This window comes from Fragaria vesca, linkage group LG3 (assembly GCF_000184155.1).
Source record: "Fragaria vesca subsp. vesca linkage group LG3, FraVesHawaii_1.0, whole genome shotgun sequence".
Taxonomy (NCBI): domain Eukaryota; kingdom Viridiplantae; phylum Streptophyta; class Magnoliopsida; order Rosales; family Rosaceae; genus Fragaria; species Fragaria vesca.
The window spans coordinates 9390650-9410544 of record NC_020493.1 but is presented as its reverse complement, the minus strand read 5'-3'; the positions used below and the strand labels follow the sequence as shown (position 1 = coordinate 9410544).

General features: G+C 39.5%; 4 protein-coding genes across 4 annotated transcripts; 2 read left to right on the top strand and 2 right to left on the bottom strand.

The window, feature by feature from the left end:
• The first annotated feature begins 125 nt into the window (after positions 1–125).
• LOC101314263 lies at positions 126–4589 on the top strand. The gene is made up of 7 exons (XM_004295606.1): positions 126–359; positions 1043–1240; positions 1363–1528; positions 1613–2034; positions 2829–3072; positions 3243–3847; positions 3939–4589. The coding sequence occupies exons 1-7, from the start codon at positions 126–128 to the stop codon at positions 4587–4589; spliced, it is 2520 nt and encodes an 839-aa protein (XP_004295654.1).
• A 2858-nt stretch (positions 4590–7447) lies between these two features.
• On the bottom strand, positions 7448–10007 carry LOC101313969 (putative Peroxidase 48-like). The gene is made up of 4 exons (XM_004295605.1): positions 9599–10007; positions 8641–8838; positions 8032–8197; positions 7448–7950 (listed from the first exon to the last, which is right to left on the bottom strand). The coding sequence occupies exons 1-4, from the start codon at positions 9953–9955 to the stop codon at positions 7448–7450; spliced, it is 1224 nt and encodes a 407-aa protein (XP_004295653.1). The 5' UTR covers positions 9956–10007.
• Positions 10008–13052: 3045 nt separating this feature from the next.
• LOC101307467 lies at positions 13053–14996 on the top strand. The gene is made up of 4 exons (XM_004294013.1): positions 13053–13166; positions 13350–13454; positions 13862–13905; positions 14492–14996. Exons 1-4 carry the CDS (start codon positions 13088–13090, stop codon positions 14723–14725), a joined length of 462 nt encoding a protein of 153 aa, XP_004294061.1. The 5' UTR covers positions 13053–13087; the 3' UTR covers positions 14726–14996.
• Positions 14997–15347: 351 nt separating this feature from the next.
• LOC101307181 (pentatricopeptide repeat-containing protein At4g13650-like) lies at positions 15348–18338 on the bottom strand. The gene has a single exon (XM_004294012.1). The coding sequence runs from the start codon at positions 18156–18158 to the stop codon at positions 15348–15350; it is 2811 nt and encodes a 936-aa protein (XP_004294060.1). The 5' UTR covers positions 18159–18338.
• Positions 18339–19895: the final 1557 nt, after the last annotated feature.

The following is a 19895-nucleotide window of genomic DNA, read 5'->3' as shown; positions in this document are numbered from 1 at the left end:
CCTACCTACCTACCTACCTACTCTCTCTCTCTCTCTCTCTCTCTCTCTCTCTCTCTCTCTCTCTCTCTCTCTCTCTCTCTCTCTCTGTGACCCTCTCAGCACGACGTCACCGGAAGAAGAAGAAGATGTTAGGAACAGTGAAGGCACAGTGGCTGTTCGCGACGGTGGTGTTGTTCTCGGTGGTGGTTTCGTGTATGGCGACGGATGAGGCGTCGGGGAATATGGAGTACGATTTCTATAGGAGCTCGTGTCCTCAGGCCGAGACCATTGTGAGGACGAAGATGGCTTGGATTTACCGGCAGCACAGGAACGTCTCGGCTCAGTTGCTGCGTCTATTTTTCCATGACTGCTTCATTAAGGTATAGAAAATCAGATTCTGAAATGGCTTTGGTTTGAGTTTTGTTGTTAAAATTAGTGTAATTTATTGTGATGCTCATTGCGACTTGTTTTATATATGGTATGGTTGAACTGTATGGATTTTTGTTAACTTGTAATATATATTCTGCTTATTGGGTTTCCAATTCCAAAACCAGTGTACTTTTTTATGAATTTTGTATATAGAGACTGAAACAAATTGTGTTGGCTGCAATCATTTCTGAATGTTATGGATTCTTCGATTCCAAATAGGGTTCTTGTTGCATTTTGGTGACTGTTGTTAGTTTGTTACGTGTTTGTGTTTAAATCCAACTTTGACTCAATACTACTAGCTGCATAGAGCTATATACAAAACAGATCGAGGAAAAATTTCATTAAGAATAATGCTTTGTAATTTGGTATTTTTGTCGTATTGTAATAGCGACCTTATGGGTCATCCTCAATTTCGGTTTTCCTAGTTTTGTCTCATTGTTACTTTACTTTGAGAGGTCTTTCTCTTGTATTAAGCTTCTTCTGATTTTAACTCTTGACTATTAAGATGTGAACATTGTTATTCATAAAGATTTCTCAGGGGAATTGGTCCAAAGCTATGAAATTTTTTAATTTCTGTAACTTCTATCCAGCAATTTATATGTCACTCTTAATGTTGTGGGGATTCTTGAATCAGGGGTGTGATGCTTCCGTTCTCTTGGATGACAGCAATGGGAATACAAACCATTCTATAGAGAAGCAGGCCACACCAAATAAGTCCCTGAAGGGATTCGATAACATTGATCAGATCAAGGAGGAGCTCGAAAAAGCTTGTCCAGGGGTGGTATCTTGTGCCGATGCACTTGCTCTTGCCACCAGAGATGGCATCATTCTGGTGTGCTAATTAATCAGTTCTTCTCTTCCTTTCTTTCCCTCTTAGTTCCCTTAAGATTTCCATTTTTCATCATCAACTAATTCTTCATGGCGATGTGGTTGTAATATCTGAAATGGCTGCAGGCTGGTGGCCCATACTATCCAGTCTTGACAGGTAGAAAAGACAGCACACAGTCCTACTTTGATGAAGCATTGGAGGAGATTCCAAGACCTGATGACAATATCACTCATATATTGCATCTCTTCTCAAGTAGAGGTTTCAGTGATAGAGAAACAGTTGCTCTTCTCGGTACTCCCTGCCTTTCTATTCCTCATTCCAACTTGATTTGACATTGAAATATGTCATTTTAACCCTCGAGTTGTTTTGTATCAGGAGCACACAACATTGGAAAGATAGGATGCGAGTTCATCGAGTCGCGCTTAAAAAACTTCACTGGGACAGGGCAACCAGACCCAGCTTTACCTGTTGATCTCCTCAATACTATGAAGCTAAAATGCGTTGACAATGCTAACAAGGCCATTAGTAATGGTCATCCCACTCAATCTTCTTTGTCCATGTCATCTGGGGCAGTTTTCGACTCTCATTATTACCAGAACTTGATGCGAGGAAGAGGAATCCTCTTTGCTGATCAGCAGCTAATGGCTGATATGAGGACAGCTCAAGTGGTTGCAACATTTGCTTCTGATAATGGAACGGCGTTTCGGATGGACTTTGCGCAGGCAATGGCCAAGATGTCAACACTTGGTGTCCTTACTGGATCTCAAGGTCAGGTGCGATCGGTCTGTTCTCTGCCGGTAGACTACTATTAAGTGACACAATCCAGCAGTAGAGGTATAAAACCAAGGGGGTGTGATGGAGCTGACATATTCTTGATGAGTTACTGATTCATTATATCTTCACCCTCTTGTTGTACATGAAAGGAAATTTGTTAGTCTCAGATAAACCTTTAATCCAATTGTTCACTGTACTTACTGCCTTTTGTGCTGCCGAGTGAGAATTGTTTTCTAACAAGTCACGGTTTAGTCTATCTTCCCAAAACCAACACCATCACACATGTGATTGAGTTGATTGGTAACAGTTTGTAGGTGTTTTTCCACACCCATGTTCCGATAAGTCTTGTCGACGCTAAACGGAGTATCACAAGCTATTCCCGGTAGTGGGAGGAAATTAAACTTTTGACATAACTTCTAACGTCTCGACCTAAAATGTTTTCAAGAATAGACACATGGAATATTTTCTTTGACATTTACCATTTATTCACCAGTAATCATGTTTTCGTAGCAAACTCCAAATGTGATATTTGACCATGGGTTATTCATCCATAGAAGAGTTCCCCTAGTTGATGATATCGAGTTGGCATGGGTGATGGGTGCCATACAGATAGAAGGCATCAAGTATCAATATGCTATGCTCTAAGAACTTGTAATAGAGGGCAAGTATGGCTTATTAGGTTAGAGATAGCTCTAGCATTGCTTATTAGGTTACAGATAGTTCTAGTATTGCTTATTACTTATTAGGTTCATCTCCTCGAGCTGTGAAAGTCCCTTCTCATGTGTTATTCGTTGACGATATAATGGTTTTTTGTAAGGGAGATAAAAGAAGCTTAGTGAACCTTATGGGTTTCTTTGAGAAGTATGGACTCAACTCCGGGCAGTTTGTGAATAAGAGCAAATCTCATGTTTACTTGGGCAAGTCAGTTGTTCATCGTCGTGCTCTTATTTATTCTTGGTTGGGTGTTCCAGTGGGAAAGTTTCCTATCGTGTACCTTGGAGTGCCAATTTTTGTGGGTCGACCTAAGCGTGTCTACTTCCAAGTCTTGGCTGATCGAATTCGTAATGCAATGTTTAATTGGAAGGGGAACTCTCTCTCTCTATGGCAAGAAGAGTAACTCTGGTCAATTCTGTGGTGATTAGCATGCTTTCTCATAGTTTCACAATTTATGCCTGGCCTAAGACCGTCTTACAGCAAGTTCGTAACTGGATTAGAAATTTTATCTGGACAGGTAACGTGTCTTGTAGAGCTTATTACCCTGTTGCTTGGAAAAAGTGTTGTGCTCCATTGAAGGAGGGGGGTCTTGGTGTTCGAAATATTATGGCTCTTAATCAAGCTTTCCTCTTGAAGAAGTTTTGGGATTTCTTAACAAAGTCTACAACTGCGGCTGCATTCTTTTCTGCTCGTTTCTTGCAACGCTCAGGTCAGCCGTGTTCTTATTATAAAAGGTCATCTATATGGCCTGGAATGCGACCCTTGTTCACAGATATTTTGTACAACTCTAAATGGGTAGTGGGGAATGGTCACTCAATTGATTTTTGGCATGGTAATTGGCTCAATGGTTCAATTATTGATAAATTGGGTATTGTGCATCAGCTTGGTAAGTCGCTATGTGGGAAAGTGTCTGATTTCATTTTGAATGGCTCATGGTTGTGCTCTACCAATCTAAATGCTGAGCTTGCGGCGCTTTGGTCAGAAATTTTGGCTATTCAGCTTCCTTCTTATGATATTGATGACAAGCTTGTTTGGTTGGATTCGTTGGAGGGGAGTTTATCTTTATCTATAGCCTATGAGTTCAAGATAAGTAAGCAAGCAAGTGTTCCTTGGGATAGATGGGTTTGGCGACAGTGCTTTCGGCCTCGTAACTCAATTACTTTAATGGAAATTTCTTCATGGTAAGCTTTTGACATATGATATTTTGGTGCAGCGGGGTTTTTCTTTTGCATCAATGTGCTCTCTTTGTCATGCATCTGTTGAGAATAGTCACCACCTTTTCTTTGAGTGCTCTTTCTCTTTGAGGGTTTGGTGTGCAATTCTATCTTTGTTTGGAGTTAACAGCCACTTCCTGGATATACATGCTTTCTTCTCTTATCCGCTGCAACATGGTTTTGGTACGCAATTGCAATTACTTTGGTGGGGTATGATGGGGGCTGGCTTCTACTCCATTTGGGATGCTAGAAACTCTATTCGTTTTCATGAGCGTCATTCAACGCCGGATTGTTTGATTCACTCCATCAAGTCACAAATTCGAGAGATTGATTCTTGGGGTTTGGGAACTATGCATAATTCAGCTGGGGAGCTTTGTACTTTCAGGGCTCTTGGAATCAAAGGTAGAGCCTCGAGATCACATCAAATTCGTGAAGTCCATTGGCATGCTCCTAGTGTTTTTCAAGTAAAGGTTAATACTGATGGTGCTGCTCGTGGGACACCCGGGTTGGCAGGCTTTGGTGGTATTTTTCGAGATCACTTGGGTAATTGTATGGGTTGTTTTGCTGGCTCCATGGGTATTGCTACTGCCCTTGAAGCGGAGCTTCAAGCAATTATTCATGCAGCCTCAATGGCAGCGAGGAAGGGATGACACTCTCTCTGGATCGAGTGTGATTCGGCAATAGTGATTCATTTTCTTGCCAATAAAGAGTGCTCGATCCCTTGGCGTTTAAAGATTGCTTGGATAAATTGTTGTGTCCTTCTTTCCTTCATGCGTATCAGATTTTCACATATCTATCGAGAAGGGAACCAAGTGGCCGATTGTTTGGCTAACTTTGGAGTTGATCATGAAGGTCATTACTGGTGGGACTCATGCCCTCCTTGTGCCTCTTCTGCTTTTGTTCACAACCTGCAGGGGTTACCAAGCTTCCATATCTGTTAGCTGAGGTTGATGCTATTGGTATATCAAATGAAGTGGTGGTGTACTGGCTCTCTTCCTTTTCAGTACTTTTTTTTCCTTTCTGTTTTTATGGAGGTTTTGCTCCCTGGCCTCCTCTCCTGTACTCTCTTTATTTCCTTCATTATTAAATAAAAATAGAGGGGTTTTCCCCTTTTAATTATAAAAAATAAAAAATATTACTTATTAGGTTAGAGATAGTTCTTTCTGGTTTGAAAACACTTTGGATGATTTGACCTACAATGACTTCATTCAATAAATCTTGATTAAAAAAAATAGTTAAATCAAAAGAAAATCTAAAACGTGATATTTTATTGAGAAGCTACTACACTGTGACATGTGTAAATAAATAAAATAAAAGAAATCATTTAAACCGGGAAATTAATTATCCGCAATATCATTGCGTTGGGCCTTAAATAATTGCGTTGGGCCTCAAGCTATAAATATCACCTAAGGTCGTTGTAGGGTTTCTATTTTTCCAAGTTTATGTTCTCTCTCTGTACGAGCTACGGAGCCTTGAGGTTCATTCTTTGTTTCTTCAAGAACCACGCCAAGGTATGTCTTCTTCTTCTCCCTTCCTCTTCTCTCTTTCCTTTATCGTTTGTAAAGTTCCTATTTTTTTTTCCAAGTTTCTGTTTTCCATCCTTCACGTTTATTCTTTGTTTCTTTGCATGTCACAACCTTAGGGCATAGATCCAAAACCCTAGTTCGATAATTTCAAGAACGTCCCAAACTGCATCATGCTCCTTGTTCTTGAATCTTTTGAATCTATGAAACCTGATCGAAACGTAGATGCACCTTTTCCATCCAAATAGTATCATAGATAAAAAATAAAAATAAAAAGATTATCATAGATCAATAGGGTTAGGGTTTAGTACCGTTAAAGATTGTGCATGTATATGAACTGCTTAACAGAAAGTTCTTCTGCGCTTGAAAAACCCTGGGTTTCCTACTCGGCTACTCGAGTGTGTCAGTTAAGGTCTATAGGCCGGGATAGAACAGTCAACATGCAGTCCATCTCGATCTCGCCTTGAGATCCATTGAGAACATTAAGATCTGATATCATCATCACTGTCACGGTAAAGTTCATTCCAAATCGCTATCTGAAGCCTATTCTGCGGACAATTTTCAAGCTGTCCTCTCATTAGTGCTGATCTGCAACGAGGAGTCGTCCTTTTCTTCTCAACAAGCTCCGGTAATAGCAGCGAGTGTCAAGGCCAGCACCAGAAGATATCGACAAAGAGAGACATCCCCTCCGAGGCAGACTTCTCATATTGGCTTGAACGTTGGTCGCAGCGTATGCTCCAGATTATGGATCGAATGCACTTTTCCAGGGCAGTGATGATGATATCCGATCCGTTATTACTTATTGTTCCCACTCAATCTCAAGGGGAGGGTAGACACTACACGGGTTAGAGTAATTTTAGCATGTCCCATTTACTTTCCAATTTAGCATGCTACAAACTGTAAAGCTATGAATGATGGTCTAGATGGATTAATCGAGGTAACTAGTATCTGGTGCAGCCGTGAGGCACAGTTACGTACTTACTGTGTTGCAATCATGCCTGCTCCGTATAGTGTTACTTGACTTACCTCATTCTCAAGAGTCTCTCTCTCCTGGTGCAGGCTAGGCACAATTACTTTCCTGATTTTATCCTCTACATTTGTTGGATCGAGAGTTTGAGACTGACTTTGTCATCGGAGCGTCTTTTTGCAGGTCCCCTAGCCTCCTCTCTCCACTTCATCATCGGATACATAGGATATGTCTGCCTTCGTGTTCCTCAAAGATAGATGAAGGAAGGAGCCCAAATTTTGGTGATCCAATAAAGCAGTTCAAGAATCTGATGAGGAAAAAGACCGATCAGTAGTTACACCATCGATCAACAGCTACCATTAGGAGTGAGCCCATCAGAAAGCTACGTGTTTTTGAAGCAACTTTTTCATTCCTTACCATTTGTTTTGATCCAACCAAGTACAGAAGGGTAGATTCGATTATTGATCATTTTCCTATATATGTATGGTGTTGTTCGTAGGAAAAGCAGTTGTATTCCTAGAGAACCTAGGAAATTCATGAACACCAAAAGATGATTCAGTTTCTCTGTCAAAGAGATTGTAAATCGAACAAGTCATAATAAGAAAACAGAGCGGTTTTTGATAGAAAACAGAGTACTCAACTGAACGAGAAGCTGACCTCTTCTATTTCTGTAACGTACTTAATAGAGGCTGTCTTAAGATCAACACCCTGAAACCTACATTCAATTATATATTGATAAACGTTTGGAAAGGAGATTACACTTGTAGGCAATATAGAATTGACTGAACCCAAAGAGGGCCTATGTAGCATGTACTAACAGTTTACTATATCCAAAAGGGGTATATGCCGGCCATATGAAGAACTCATATATACTGAGGTTTTCGATCTTAAATTCTGAGTAATCTGAGATTATCTGGTGTACAACACAACAAGAGGGTATAGAGTTCTACAGAAGTTCTCCCAAAAAACGTGTCATCTTCAGCACAGCATCAATTTCCTCAACGTGGGAGTATGCCAGTTATGAACTAGGGGTCGGGAGAGAACAGTCAAAACGGACTTCACCTTGGGATCCAGTGAGAACATTAAGAACTGACATCTTCATCATTGCCCGGGCAAAGTCCATTCGAAAGGCTGATCCACCATCTGAAGCATATGCTGTGACCACCCGAGCAGTCCTTTTATTAGCCATTAATTGCTGATCAGCAAAGAGGAGTCCTCTTCCCCTCAACAAGCTCTGATAATAGTGACTGTCAAAACCAGCACCTGTTGAAAATGATGAAGACAATTGTTGATAGTATGACATCCCCTGCGAGGTAAACTTCTCACGCAGTCCTCTTGATACAAAAGGAGATGCAGCAGCAGCAGCATTACTAGTTGCCTGGTTCGAATCATCATCGCAGTTCAGTCTCATCTCTGTGACAAATTCAGGAGGTATAGTCGGGTCTGGCTGCCCTGTGCCTTTGAAGTTGTTGATGCGTGACATAATGAACTCACACCCTATCTTTCCAATGTTGTGCCCTCCTAAAAGAAATAACACATAGATTATACTGATACATTTCCAAAACCAAATAACAACATAAGGAGTACAGAATTGGTCACTACCTAGAAGAGCAACTGTTTCTCTCTCGTCAAAACCTCTCAGGGAGAACTGATGCAGTGTCTGATTGATGTTGTCATCTGGCCTTGGAATCCCTGTCATTGCCTCATTAAAGAATGAGCTGGTACTGTCTCTTCTTCCAGTCAAAATGGGATAGAATGGGCCACCAGCCTGCCATTTCAGATATGCAAGGAATTAAGGAAACAACACAGCTTTTTTGGTATGAAGGGCTAAGTGCTAAGGAATTAAAATAGAAAGGAAGAGAAATTTTAAACCCTTGCGTACACTACATACTGTATGTGGATTTTCCAATAAATACTAAATGTGTGATAATTGAGTCCAGCAAGCAAAAAAATACACTGAAAGAGGTATATAGCCATTCATCTTAAGGAACTTGGGTGAAAACGCTGAGAAAATGAGAGCCTGAAAAACTGTATGTTGATTTCTCTAATAACTGTATGTTGATATTTCCACTTCTATTTTGTCTCTTTTGATTTAGTATTTATGACAATAGGCAGGAAATAGAGAGAGGGAAAAACCAAGTAAAGATAACACTGCAGAATAAAAAGCAATGAAAGAAAAATCTCAAAATTTAGTGTAGCAATAGAACACACCAGAACAATGGCATCTCTAGTGGCAAGAGCAAGTACGTCGGCACAAGATACCACGCCCGGACATTCATTTTCAAGCCTCTCCTTGATCTCATCAATTTTATCAAAGCCCTTCAAAGACCTATTGGGTATAGCCTGCTTCTCAATGGCATGGTTTTGATTCCCATTGCTGTCATCCAAGAGAACGGAAGCATCACACCCCTGATTCAAGAAGTTCACAACATTAAGAACGAAACTTATAATTGATACAAATTACAAAATCCACAATGTTCATTACATGGTCAGTTCCCTAAAGAAATCCTCAGAGAATTAAATAGCATCAGGTTAAACACAAAAAGAAAATAGGTAAGCACACTCACCAAACCACCAAAAGAACCTAATTTGGAGATTATGAACCCATAAAATTCAGCATCAACTAGAATCCACAACCATCTAGTAAATTTCCACATTCAAGTTCCATAAGAAATATACGATATAGTACTGGACAGGCAATTTGATTAATGCTCCAAACTCTCCTACAAAGTATAGAGTAGGCGTCTTGAACTGGAAAAAAAATTCAATACAATCGAAGAAGCCTGCAACCCATATGGGTCCAGAACAGGTCATAAAGAGCATCATGTTGTCCAGAGGGCCAATCTTTCTCTTCAGAATATAAACATCAAGAAGTCCCTAATTTCAATTTTCAAAAGCAAAACTAAGTTCCTTTAAACCAGAAATCTTCATGTATAAACATAAAGGAAACTTAATAGTATATACAAAATTCATAACAAACACATAGGATAGTGTACAGTCCATAAAATTAACCAAAGAATCAAGAAATCCAAAATTTCAACATACAGTAAAAGAAGCATTGGCTACTGAATCTAGGTCAAACTAAAACCAAAGAATCAAGAAATCCCCAAATTTCAATGCTTAATTAAATAATACAGAAATTAAAGGCGTTTCAGAATCGGAGCTCTACCTCAATGAAGCAGTCATGGAAGAAGAGACGAAGCAACTGAGCGGAGACGTCCCTGTGCTGCCCGTAAATCCAAGCCATCTTCGTCCTCACGATCTTCTCGGCGCGAGGACACGTGTCCCGGTAGAAATCGTACTCCAGATTCTGCGCCGTCACGTCAGTCGTCGCCGTCTCCGAGAAGAAGTCGTCGAGGCCGCCGTCTCCGGAAGCCAGAGAGACGAAAGCGACGAGTGGTTCGACGCCGGAGGAAGAGAGAGAGGACTTCATGTCCGCTTGGAGTCTCCGATTGGTCAACGAAATCCGAACGGCGAGGACCACCGCCACGCTGAGGACCAGCCACACCTTCGTCTCGAACAGCATCTTCGTCGGCTTCTTGCTCTTCAACGTCGCCGGCGAGGTCGTGAGGTCTGAAACGGCGTCGTTTGGGTTTGTGAGGAGAGGGAGAGTCACGGAGAGAGAGTGGGAGTGTTGAAGCGGGAAATGAAAAGCGTTCTGTTTTGCCTTGGGCGAAGAGTTTGTTACAGTAGTTTCTAGATGGTGGGTCGGGTCGAAGATCCGATTAGTTTTTTTGGGCTGGGTTCTGAAAATGAAATTCCTTACCTTTTTTCTTTTTTCTTGAGAATTTATGGGTTTAAAAAGTTTAGCGGGAGAAATATTTTGACACGCCCCCTCGACGTAGATTAGTCTTTGAGCTTAGAAAGTCTTTAAGAAACTATGTTCCATAATCAACTTAGAGATTTGTAGTTAAAATACAGTTGCTTAAGGTTCAAAATATATAAACCGAAAGCCAAAGCTAACCTAATCTTATTTTTTTCGATAGTAATAAGTCGCGTAGTCCCAAACAAATATTGCATGTAATTATGTAACAATAAAACTTACATACTAAAACTTACACTGACGGGGTGACTTGTGAACGCATTTTTTGCTATAGAAAATGAAGTTTCTGGAGATTTTTGTCTCAATGCCACAGCTTACTTGAATACAACTGTTACGATTTAATTATGCGCAAATACTTCTATGAGTTTAAGCTTCAAACTTGATGACAGTAAGTAGGAAAATATAAGGCATGCAAGTTCGACAAGTAGAAAAAAGAAAAAGAAAAAAGGAGATTATTGTCTCATCCTTTAAAGCTACCCCAACAAACAAATATAGAAGTACGTTAACTAAGTTGCTTCCATACTTGAGAACAAGGTTCCATTTTGGTTCCTCATGTCAAAAAAATTTGGATCGTTTCTCGATTTATACGTGTCATCTTTACGCAGGGGCCATGCTAATTTTCTTTGTATTGTTCCAATTTTATCGGATGTCCCCGAAAGGACAAGTTTACTTGCGAAAAAAACTGTATATGAAGAGCTTTTTTCTTTTTTCTTTTTTCTTTCTGTTTTTGTGATGTGGGACTCTTAACCTGTTATTCTATTCTTCTCAAAAAAAAAAAATAATAATAATAATAATAAAACCTGTTATTCTATGAAGCGGTAGGGTTTCCTATTTCTAAAAGCATTAGTGTTTTACAAGATTGAAACCAACGATTTTTGATAGCTTGCATCTTCTATATCAATTCAGGAATCAAGAGTATGAAATATAATTCTTATGTAAATAAATTAAGCTTGGAGAGGGAACCAGGGATAAATGAGACAAACCATTATAGACATGCATCCAGCTTCATTTGAACTTGAGGTGTTTATAACCCAACATAATATATTTCATAATGCATTGAGTGGTGACATAAGATCTGGTGCTGGTGAGGTTGAACTCCCTAAAGTCGATCTTTGTTCTGAACCAAATTTTTCCACCCACTCACTGCTGCCATCTGAAGCTTTTCTTTAACAAGAAGAGCTCTCCTTCTCACCATCCTTATGACCTCTCCATCTCTTCTGCTCTTCATCACAACCCGAATCCCATTTTGCGTCAACCTTCCATCTCTCTATTAGCAAAGAATTTCTTCTTCGCTTGTTTATGTTCTCCCTTGATGGATTTGGTATCCTTTGTCTCCAGATTTGTTCCATACTCCACCACTCTTAAACAAACTTTCGCCCGTCGGCGGATTTTTGTTAAATTTACAGAGGGTGATTCGATTACTTCGGTGAACACTCCCTCTATGGTTACTTGGTTACTTTTGGGCGTTCTTAAGCTTGGTTTGGTTCTCAATCGGTGGAGTATGTGGCACGACTTGGTGCTTCGGCGACGAAATCACGTCAAGCGGCGACTTGAATTTTCGGGCAGAATTCCTCGGCGGCTGGAGAAGATGATGTTAAGGCTGCTAGGGTTCTTAGGGTTTTCTTTTATGTTTATTGGGCTTCTGTCTTGTATGTTAACCAAACCCATTTTAGGTTTTATTTTGTTTATGCTGGCCTATGTGCTTTTGTTGCTGGGCTTAAGTGCCTCTTATGTCTGGGACCTATGTGTCTCTTGTTGCTGGGGTCTATTGTACCTCTTGTAATTGTATTGTGGTGGACCTTTTGGTTCTTCTAAATATAAATTACTTTGACCAAAAAAAAAAAAAATAATAAGCTTTAAAGTCACTAATCAGAGAGGCCAACAAGGACCTCCGGAGGCCAGAGTGCTAAACTGAAACTAGACATGCACACTATATATGCTTTTTAAGCCAATAATTTAGTACACAATTGCTCGGTACCGAGTTATATATAAGGCATAGAGAAACTTGAATACATAGATTAGTATCATAGTATGTACATATTAATATACATATCATGCCTATGCCTCACAAGTACGTACGTAGTAACTAGTGAGTGTTAGTATATTGCAAATGATTTAACATACAATGGATAAGAATGCGAATCCATTTCATATAAGCAGTGATTAATCCAATAATGTTCTGGTGCTAGCTAGTTTAAGTAAAGGCTGTAATTAACGAAGCTTAATTGCTGGGCATTGCGAGTCATCAAAGATTCCTAAAATTCCAACTAGGAGGCTCAAAGACTTAACAGAGTTGGAACATGTTCAAACATCTGATATTGGAGGCCAATCTTAATAAAGCTTACAATACATATGCATACATATATTTATTTATTTTTCATGTTTTCCTTTATCGATCATCTTTTATACATATGTATTGTAAGCTTTATAATTGTTCTTGTTTTAAGTTCGAATACAACCCTTTTGTCGATAAACTTTACGAGCTAGCATTCATTGTCTTAATTGCCAATAAGTTTCAGAAAACAAGTCTTTTAATGAACAAATTAAAGAATATAAATTTACAATTCTAAAAAAAAAAGAAAAAGAATTTACAAACCACTATGCAAAGTTGCAAACTTAAGATGAATTCATTATATGAACACGAAAATGTTAGATACAAAGGCGAAAAAGTGAACCATCTCATAAAAACAAAAAACAAAAAAACAAAAAAACTCCTTCCCTAACAATGAACAACCCGTTTGGGTCCGACCCGTCCCGTTTGTTATTAATATCCCAAATCCGGGTCTTTATTTTTCTTATTGTTGCACCGAGAGCAAATAACCCAGCAACAAACAAATGGGAAGCGACAGGCAACAAGAGGAGAAGAATAAGAAGAAGAAGAGTAGGAAAAGGAGCTCCTCTTCAGCTTCTGAAGGTTCTTCCCTCTCCCTCTCTTACCAGCATATTTGATTTCTTAGATTTTTCAATTGGAGAACGTTTTGAAGTAGGTTGATTTCAATTTCATTATCTTATTTCAAGTGGGTTTTCTTTGGGCTAGTTGATGTGCTTTGGATTCCTCACAATTCGTTTTCTTTGTTGTTATTGTTGGAATTTGCAGATGAGGGGAAAGGTAAGAGGCATAGAACAGTGGAAGATGAGGATAGGAAGAGCCGAAAGAGTGACAACAAGGACAAGAAAAGGTCACATAAGCATTCTGATAAAGGTATTACTACGAAGGTCTTATGTTTTTCAAGTATATGAATTGTTGTTCAATTGGAACAAATTGAGAATGTTGTTTTGATTTTCTTCACTAGTGTAAAGACGGATTTCTAGGAATTAGGTTTTCAATTCACCTCCTGTAGTTAATGCTGTAGTGGCATGGGTGTGGTGTTATCAGATGCAACTTTTGTTTTGCGGAATTTAAAAGCTTTGTTAGCTCAAGTTGTTTTGACATGGAAAAGTATACACGGATCAATGGGGATCTAAAAGACTGGATGACATTCTTAGCCTTATTATGTAATACTTCTAATGGATTATTTCAAGCATTTTGCAACTAATTTCTTAGCCTATGGAGGATGAAATTCTTCTATGGGAAATTGGTTCTGATACTGAAATTCTGTTGTGCTTCAGAAAAGAAGACAAAGGATAAGCGTAGAAGTAAACGTGCCCCCTTGGTAAGCTATCTTATTTCTATCAACTATAAGGCTTTGATGTTTTCTATTTTCCCATCTGTGAACTATTGATGATTGAATTTTATGTGTTCCTTTTAGTCCTTAAAGCAACAACTATCAAACTTCACGATTCTACAAAGAATACTGATCTGTCATTAGATTTAAGTTAAAATACTACAAAGTCTTTGATACAAGTCCTGGAATACATCAACTGACATCAGTTATTGAACAAGTTGGTAACTTTAAGAGGTAATGATGTGATGTGGGTCTAAAATTTACACTGATTCTGTAAAGTCTGCAACACTGTGATTCGGATTGTGTAAAACTGTTCTTGTGTGTTAGTAGTGGTAAATTGGTAAGCAGTTGCATCAAGGCTGTCTCCTAGGAAAACAGATTGTATGTAGCACAAATGTTTTAACTCTTAAGAAAGTACATGCGTCTTGGTTTGAATATAGATACAGGCGATTATGCTGTTTTAGTTTTTGTACTTGATAGTTGATGGAATACATCTGTTGGTCTTAATCTGTCAGTTTCCTGCACATTGATTTTCTGTTAGCTGGGACTTAAGAAATTATCTTTTCTATTTCAGAACATTGAGATCCAAGAACTGTCCGGTGATGACTACTTCTCTAAGAACATTGAGTTCTCCACATGGCTGAAAGAAGAGAAAGATGTGTTCTTCTCTGATCTTTCTGCAGATTCTGCACGGAAACTGTTTTCAGACTTTGTGAAAGCTTGGAACAAGAAAAAGCTTGAAATCAGATACTACGAGGGGATTGGAACTGCACCCCGGTCTGCTCATAATTGGAGAATTAAAGGGTGAAAAGCAACATTAGCAGTGGATCTCTGCTCTTGTGCTCTGCATACCATGTTTTGTTTTTGCTTTTTAATCAATAGGTTTTATGTCTACCCAGTAATGCCTCGTATACTTATTGTCACAATACCCCACATGTAGCCTAAATTCTTTCTTGATCTTTTCTTTTGTAAGTTTTAACTGGTAGAGCAGCAGTCGACTCCATGTAGCTATGTATCTTAACTGGAGGGTTGGTGACGTTTCTTAATAATCAAGTAGTAATGAAGAATTTGCTCTTTTCAAGAGGATGTTCCACAGTTCCAGTGAGCCATGTCTCGCGGCACTTGATTGGTATTAAGATATGGACCTCATTTTAAAGATTAGAAAATTCATATAGACACTGATAATCTTCAGAGAACATATGGTAAAGCTCGAGTTTGGTTCACAATTTAGCTTGGTAAATATACTGTGTCAATTTCTGATGGTACAAAAAAATGATGGCATTTTCTTACCCTAAACGGCTAACTAGACCTCAACCGAGTTATCCCATTAGATGTCGCAAATTTGGGATTTGAAACCTATCCTATACCTAGTATCAAAGTAGTCTTGATCTCTTTATCCGCTGAGTTTCTTCTACTCCTAAGTCCTAACATCACCAATAGTCAGAACAAGAACATTTGCCATCAGTGAAATGGTGAAACCGGTATGGATCCCTCAATATGATCTTCCGCCCAACTACTGCACTAGCATGCTTGTACACAGAATGGCAATCACCACAGACTCGAAGATTCTTGAAAATCTTAACAGGTGAACCTTCTGGAGTACTGATCAACCCGAAAGCAAGGGCAATTCTCTCACTGTGGTTCCAAAGATTTTGCTCCTTCTGTTCTTCATCAGTATCTTGCAGGGAGTAGCTTGTATCAGGAACATAGCCTGCTTCTCTAATCATCTTCATAAGCTCTCCCAACTTAGCATAAATCTGCTCTGTTTTTGGGTGAGACTTTTCTCCCATCCCAAATTTACTCACCTCACTTTTCAACTTGACCCAACTACAAGCTGGCTTCTTTATTATGCTTCTCGCTCCCATTTGCCTCCTTACATTCTCTACTTCCTCCCATCTTCCAGTACTTGCACAAACATTTGAGAAAAGAACATAAGCTGAATCGTCTGCTGGGTCTAACTCAAGAAGATGGTCTGCTGCTTTCCTCCCTAATTCCAAATTGCGATGAGTTTTACATGCAGCCAACAAGCTCCGCCACACAAGGTCATTTGGGGGGACTGGCATATCTTTAATAAAATTTTCAGCATCAGAAAGCCTCCCTGATCGCCCAAGGAGATCAATTACGCACACACAATGTTCTATTGCTGGTTGGACACCAAACTCTGTAATCATTGCATTATAGTATGCAAGACCATCATCCACAAGACCCCCATGACTACATGCAGAGAGAAGTGAGACAAAGGTCACGTGGTCAGGTTTCACACCCAGACTTACCATTTCATGAAAGCTTTCCCTAGCCTTCTCGAAACACCCATGTTTGGCAAAGGATGATATCAAGATGTTCCATGATAATCGTGACCTGATGGTTGGTGAGGGAAGTATCTTCAAAACATCTTCCATCTCCCCGCACTTTCCATACATATCCATCGCAGCATTTGTAATATAATGGTCTGTGTCAAAACCAAGCTTAACTACCAGACCATGAAGCTGCTGGCCTTCCACCAACATAGCCAGGTCCGCACTAACAGAAAGTGCGACAGATAAGCTGAACTGATCGAAGTCCACTCCAGCTCTTCCCATCATCAGAACAAGTTTCAAGGCTTCCTCAAGGCCATGATTAGCATTTGCAGCAATGATTGCATTCCATGCAATGGAGTTCTTGACAGTTAATCCACTAAATATGGAGTTACTTGAGTTCAAATCACCACACTTAGCATACATTGTAATAAGGGAACTCTGCACATACTTTTCTGATTCAAATCCTGTTGAAACTATGAGTGCGTGGATGGGCATCCCATGTGCTAGTAGATCACTAGGAATCAGGAACGCACCAAGAACGTTAATTATTGTAATGTAGTTTGCTGGAGTTCCTTCTTTTCTCATGAGTTTAAAAGCTGTGATTACCTCATCTGGTTCTTTGTTTTCAGCATAACCACCAAGGAGGGAATTCCAAGTAACTTGATCTCGCTTGGGCATCGTTTGTAATACCTTCACTGCTTCACGTGTCTTACTAAGCTTCCCATACATGGTAACTAATGCATTTCCGACTATCAGATTGTCTTTTAGGCCTGCAATGACTGCAATAGCATGAAGTATCTCTCCTTCAACTAAAAATTCCAGATTCGAACAGGCAGACAATGCACTTGTTAAAGTCACGTAATTTATTGGTTTTCTCATCCGCAGCATTTCAGCAAAATGTTTGAGGGCATTTTGGGATTCCTCATTCTGAACATAGCTTGCTAACATAGAGTTCCATGAGATAATATCCTTCTCTGTCATTCTTTCAAAAACTAATTCAGCATCTTCAGATCTTCCAGCCTCAGAATACATACTTAAAAGAGTATTTCCAACACAAACATTTGATTCCATCCCCAGTTTCACTGCCAGTCCATGTATTCCACCGCCCCACTTCAGATTATCTGTGGACCCGCAGACGCCCAACAACGTTGAAACTGTTATAGAATTCACTTCTTTGTTTACATGCCGCATACGATGAAAAAACCATAATGATTCTTTACAGAGCCCATGTTGCACATTAGCAGAAATAATCGAATTCCATGAGATAGTGTCCCTTTCATCCATGTGATTGAATACATAGCATGCCTCACCCACATTACCAAAGCTACCATACATGGATATGAGGGAATTTGCAACAGAAACGCTACTCTGCAAACCTAGTTTCACAACATCTCCAAGAACTTGCTCACCCAATAACTCATCCCCAAGCGCCCCACAAGTACTAAACACTATCGCCAAAGTGTTATCATTGCAACATACTCCTTCGCACCTCATATGCTTATAAATACTCATCACTTCTCCCAAATCTCCACCACTAGAATACCCAACAATCAAAGAAGTCCAAGTAACTACATTCTTCTCTGGCATCTCCTCAAAGATTTTTCGAGCATTCAAAACAACACCATAGGTGCCATAAAAATGCAAAACAGAAGTACCCACAAAAACATCACACAACAACCCACTTTTCACCACAAAGCCATGAACTTGCAGCCCTTCAGAAAACATAGAGCCAGCCTTATCACACGCAGTAACCAAACTCGCAATGACAAACCCACTCGGCCTAGCCCCACACCCAACCATCTCACAAAAGAACCTAACCGAGTCAGAATACAACCCCACTCTCACATAGCTCGACATCATCGTGTTCCAAGAAGCTTCATTTCTCTCAGGAATATCATCAAACACCTTGCGTGCATACCCAATACGCCCAAATTTCGAGTACATGTTTACCAGAGTGTTTGAGCAGAACGCTCGGAGAGGCACAATGCCTTTCACGCACAATGCGTGGAGGGATTTTCCGGATGTTTCCTGGGTGATTTGGGAGAAACCCTTTTGAGGGAAGCATGAGATTTCGGGGTTGGGGTGGTCTGAAAGGGGATGGGTGCCGTAGTTTTGGGGTTGTTCTAGGCATTGGAGGGAGGTGGGTTTTGGGTTTAGGTAGGTTCTGCGTGTGAAAATGGGGTTTGGGATTAGGATTGGAAGCTCGAGCCTGAGAGCTGAGAGGTTTCTGCAGCTTCTAGCCAGCTCTGCGTTTTGCTTCTTCAGGCTTCACTATGAAACTTGGACCTTCGTTGTGCATAGAGTTACATGCACAAGAATGAATCCTTGCCTCTTTTAATCTCAGGCTCGGGCCCAATTTGTGTTTACCAAACTTTTCCTTGAGCATGTATGATAAAATATTAAATTTTCGTAATTTTGAACATTTTGAAACTAGTGTTATAGAAAGAAAATAAGATAGACAAAAGATCATTTAATAATTATACAATTGATTTTTAATTTAACGGATGATAATTTGAATCCTTTATACAATATTCTACCTTTTGAGTTATATGATAAAGTGAGAACATATGAACCAGAAAAGAACCGCAAGATCATCTCAAACTTAAATTAGCTAGTCTATACAAAATTTTAGACTATTGATTGGAATTCTAATTCATGTCGCCACACTAAATTTTTTTTATAAAAATAAATGGAGATTTGGGACGAATGCTGTAAGTATTTTCTTGGTAATTTGAGGTCTTTAGTTTAAACCTCAACTTGTGAAAACCAACGTCATTTGTGAAGAGTCCACACCTAAGTGGCTCTCAGCTCCGAAATAATAACTCACCCGTTCGCCAAGTGTGATAAAGTTAGTCTAGTTGCTTAGTATAAAACCTCCTTTAGAGTTTGAATCTCAACTCCCATTAGTTTATAGTCAATATGTAAAGGCCTTCAAGTTCGTGCATTTGTGACACATGAGATTAGTCTAGTTGGTGTCCCTAGAAAGTAGACAAATAGGCCTTTCCAATGCTACCAATTTTGCACCATTTTCCAACGAGTGAGCTATCCTGTAAGTCATAGGCGGACGCAGAGGGGGTCCAGTGAGGGCAGTTGCCCCCAGTGAACTTTCAATTTTCCCAACCAGCTTCTTATATATACCAATGGTCATGTGATTTTTCTCACTGTCACGACTTAACATATACACCAATTGTTTAAGATTCTTCTATCCCATAAAGGAAAATATCAAAGGTATCATGTTTGATTAATGACTCTCTAGATTTTTGGTTTTGGGTATAAGTTTAGGTGTTTTTTCTTATCGGATTTATGGTTTTGGGGGGTCTGGTTAAACTTGAATTCATACATTGTAGTTTTGAAGTTGGATAGCTGCAATTTTATAGTGTTTCATTATGATTTCATATAATTGGTGAAAATGACTTCAATATTTTTTAGAAGAGCTCAAATTAATGGACACTGAGCCACATCTAGAGGCTCCTTAGCCTCAACTCTTTTTTTGGCCCCTACTTACAATCTTACATAACTTTTTGTGTCCGTTACTGTTGTAAGTCACGTGGAAGTTAACCTACGAAAACTGGGTAGATTCCGATTTCGCCTCTGATGTGTCTTTCTATAAGGATAGAATAAGTCTAAATCTTACATACCATTGCATGGGCGCATCCGGCCATTACATATTTCTTCACACTC

Coding starts and splice junctions, on each gene's coding strand:
- LOC101314263 (XM_004295606.1), top strand. CDS start 126: ATGTTAGGAACAGTGAAGGCACAGTGGCTGTTCGCGACGGTGGTGTTG. Junction 1,241..1,362: donor CCAGAGATGGCATCATTCTG/GTGTGCTAATTA, acceptor AAATGGCTGCAG/GCTGGTGGCCCATACTATCC. Junction 1,529..1,612: donor AGAAACAGTTGCTCTTCTCG/GTACTCCCTGCC, acceptor GTTTTGTATCAG/GAGCACACAACATTGGAAAG.
- LOC101307181 (XM_004294012.1), bottom strand. CDS start 18,158: ATGTACTCGAAATTTGGGCGTATTGGGTATGCACGCAAGGTGTTTGAT.
- LOC101307467 (XM_004294013.1), top strand. CDS start 13,088: ATGGGAAGCGACAGGCAACAAGAGGAGAAGAATAAGAAGAAGAAGAGT. Junction 13,167..13,349: donor CTCCTCTTCAGCTTCTGAAG/GTTCTTCCCTCT, acceptor TGGAATTTGCAG/ATGAGGGGAAAGGTAAGAGG. Junction 13,455..13,861: donor ACATAAGCATTCTGATAAAG/GTATTACTACGA, acceptor GTTGTGCTTCAG/AAAAGAAGACAAAGGATAAG.
- LOC101313969 (XM_004295605.1), bottom strand. CDS start 9,955: ATGCTGTTCGAGACGAAGGTGTGGCTGGTCCTCAGCGTGGCGGTGGTC. Junction 8,198..8,640: donor CTAGAGATGCCATTGTTCTG/GTGTGTTCTATT, acceptor CTGAAATGGCAG/GCTGGTGGCCCATTCTATCC. Junction 7,951..8,031: donor AGAAACAGTTGCTCTTCTAG/GTAGTGACCAAT, acceptor TATTTCTTTTAG/GAGGGCACAACATTGGAAAG.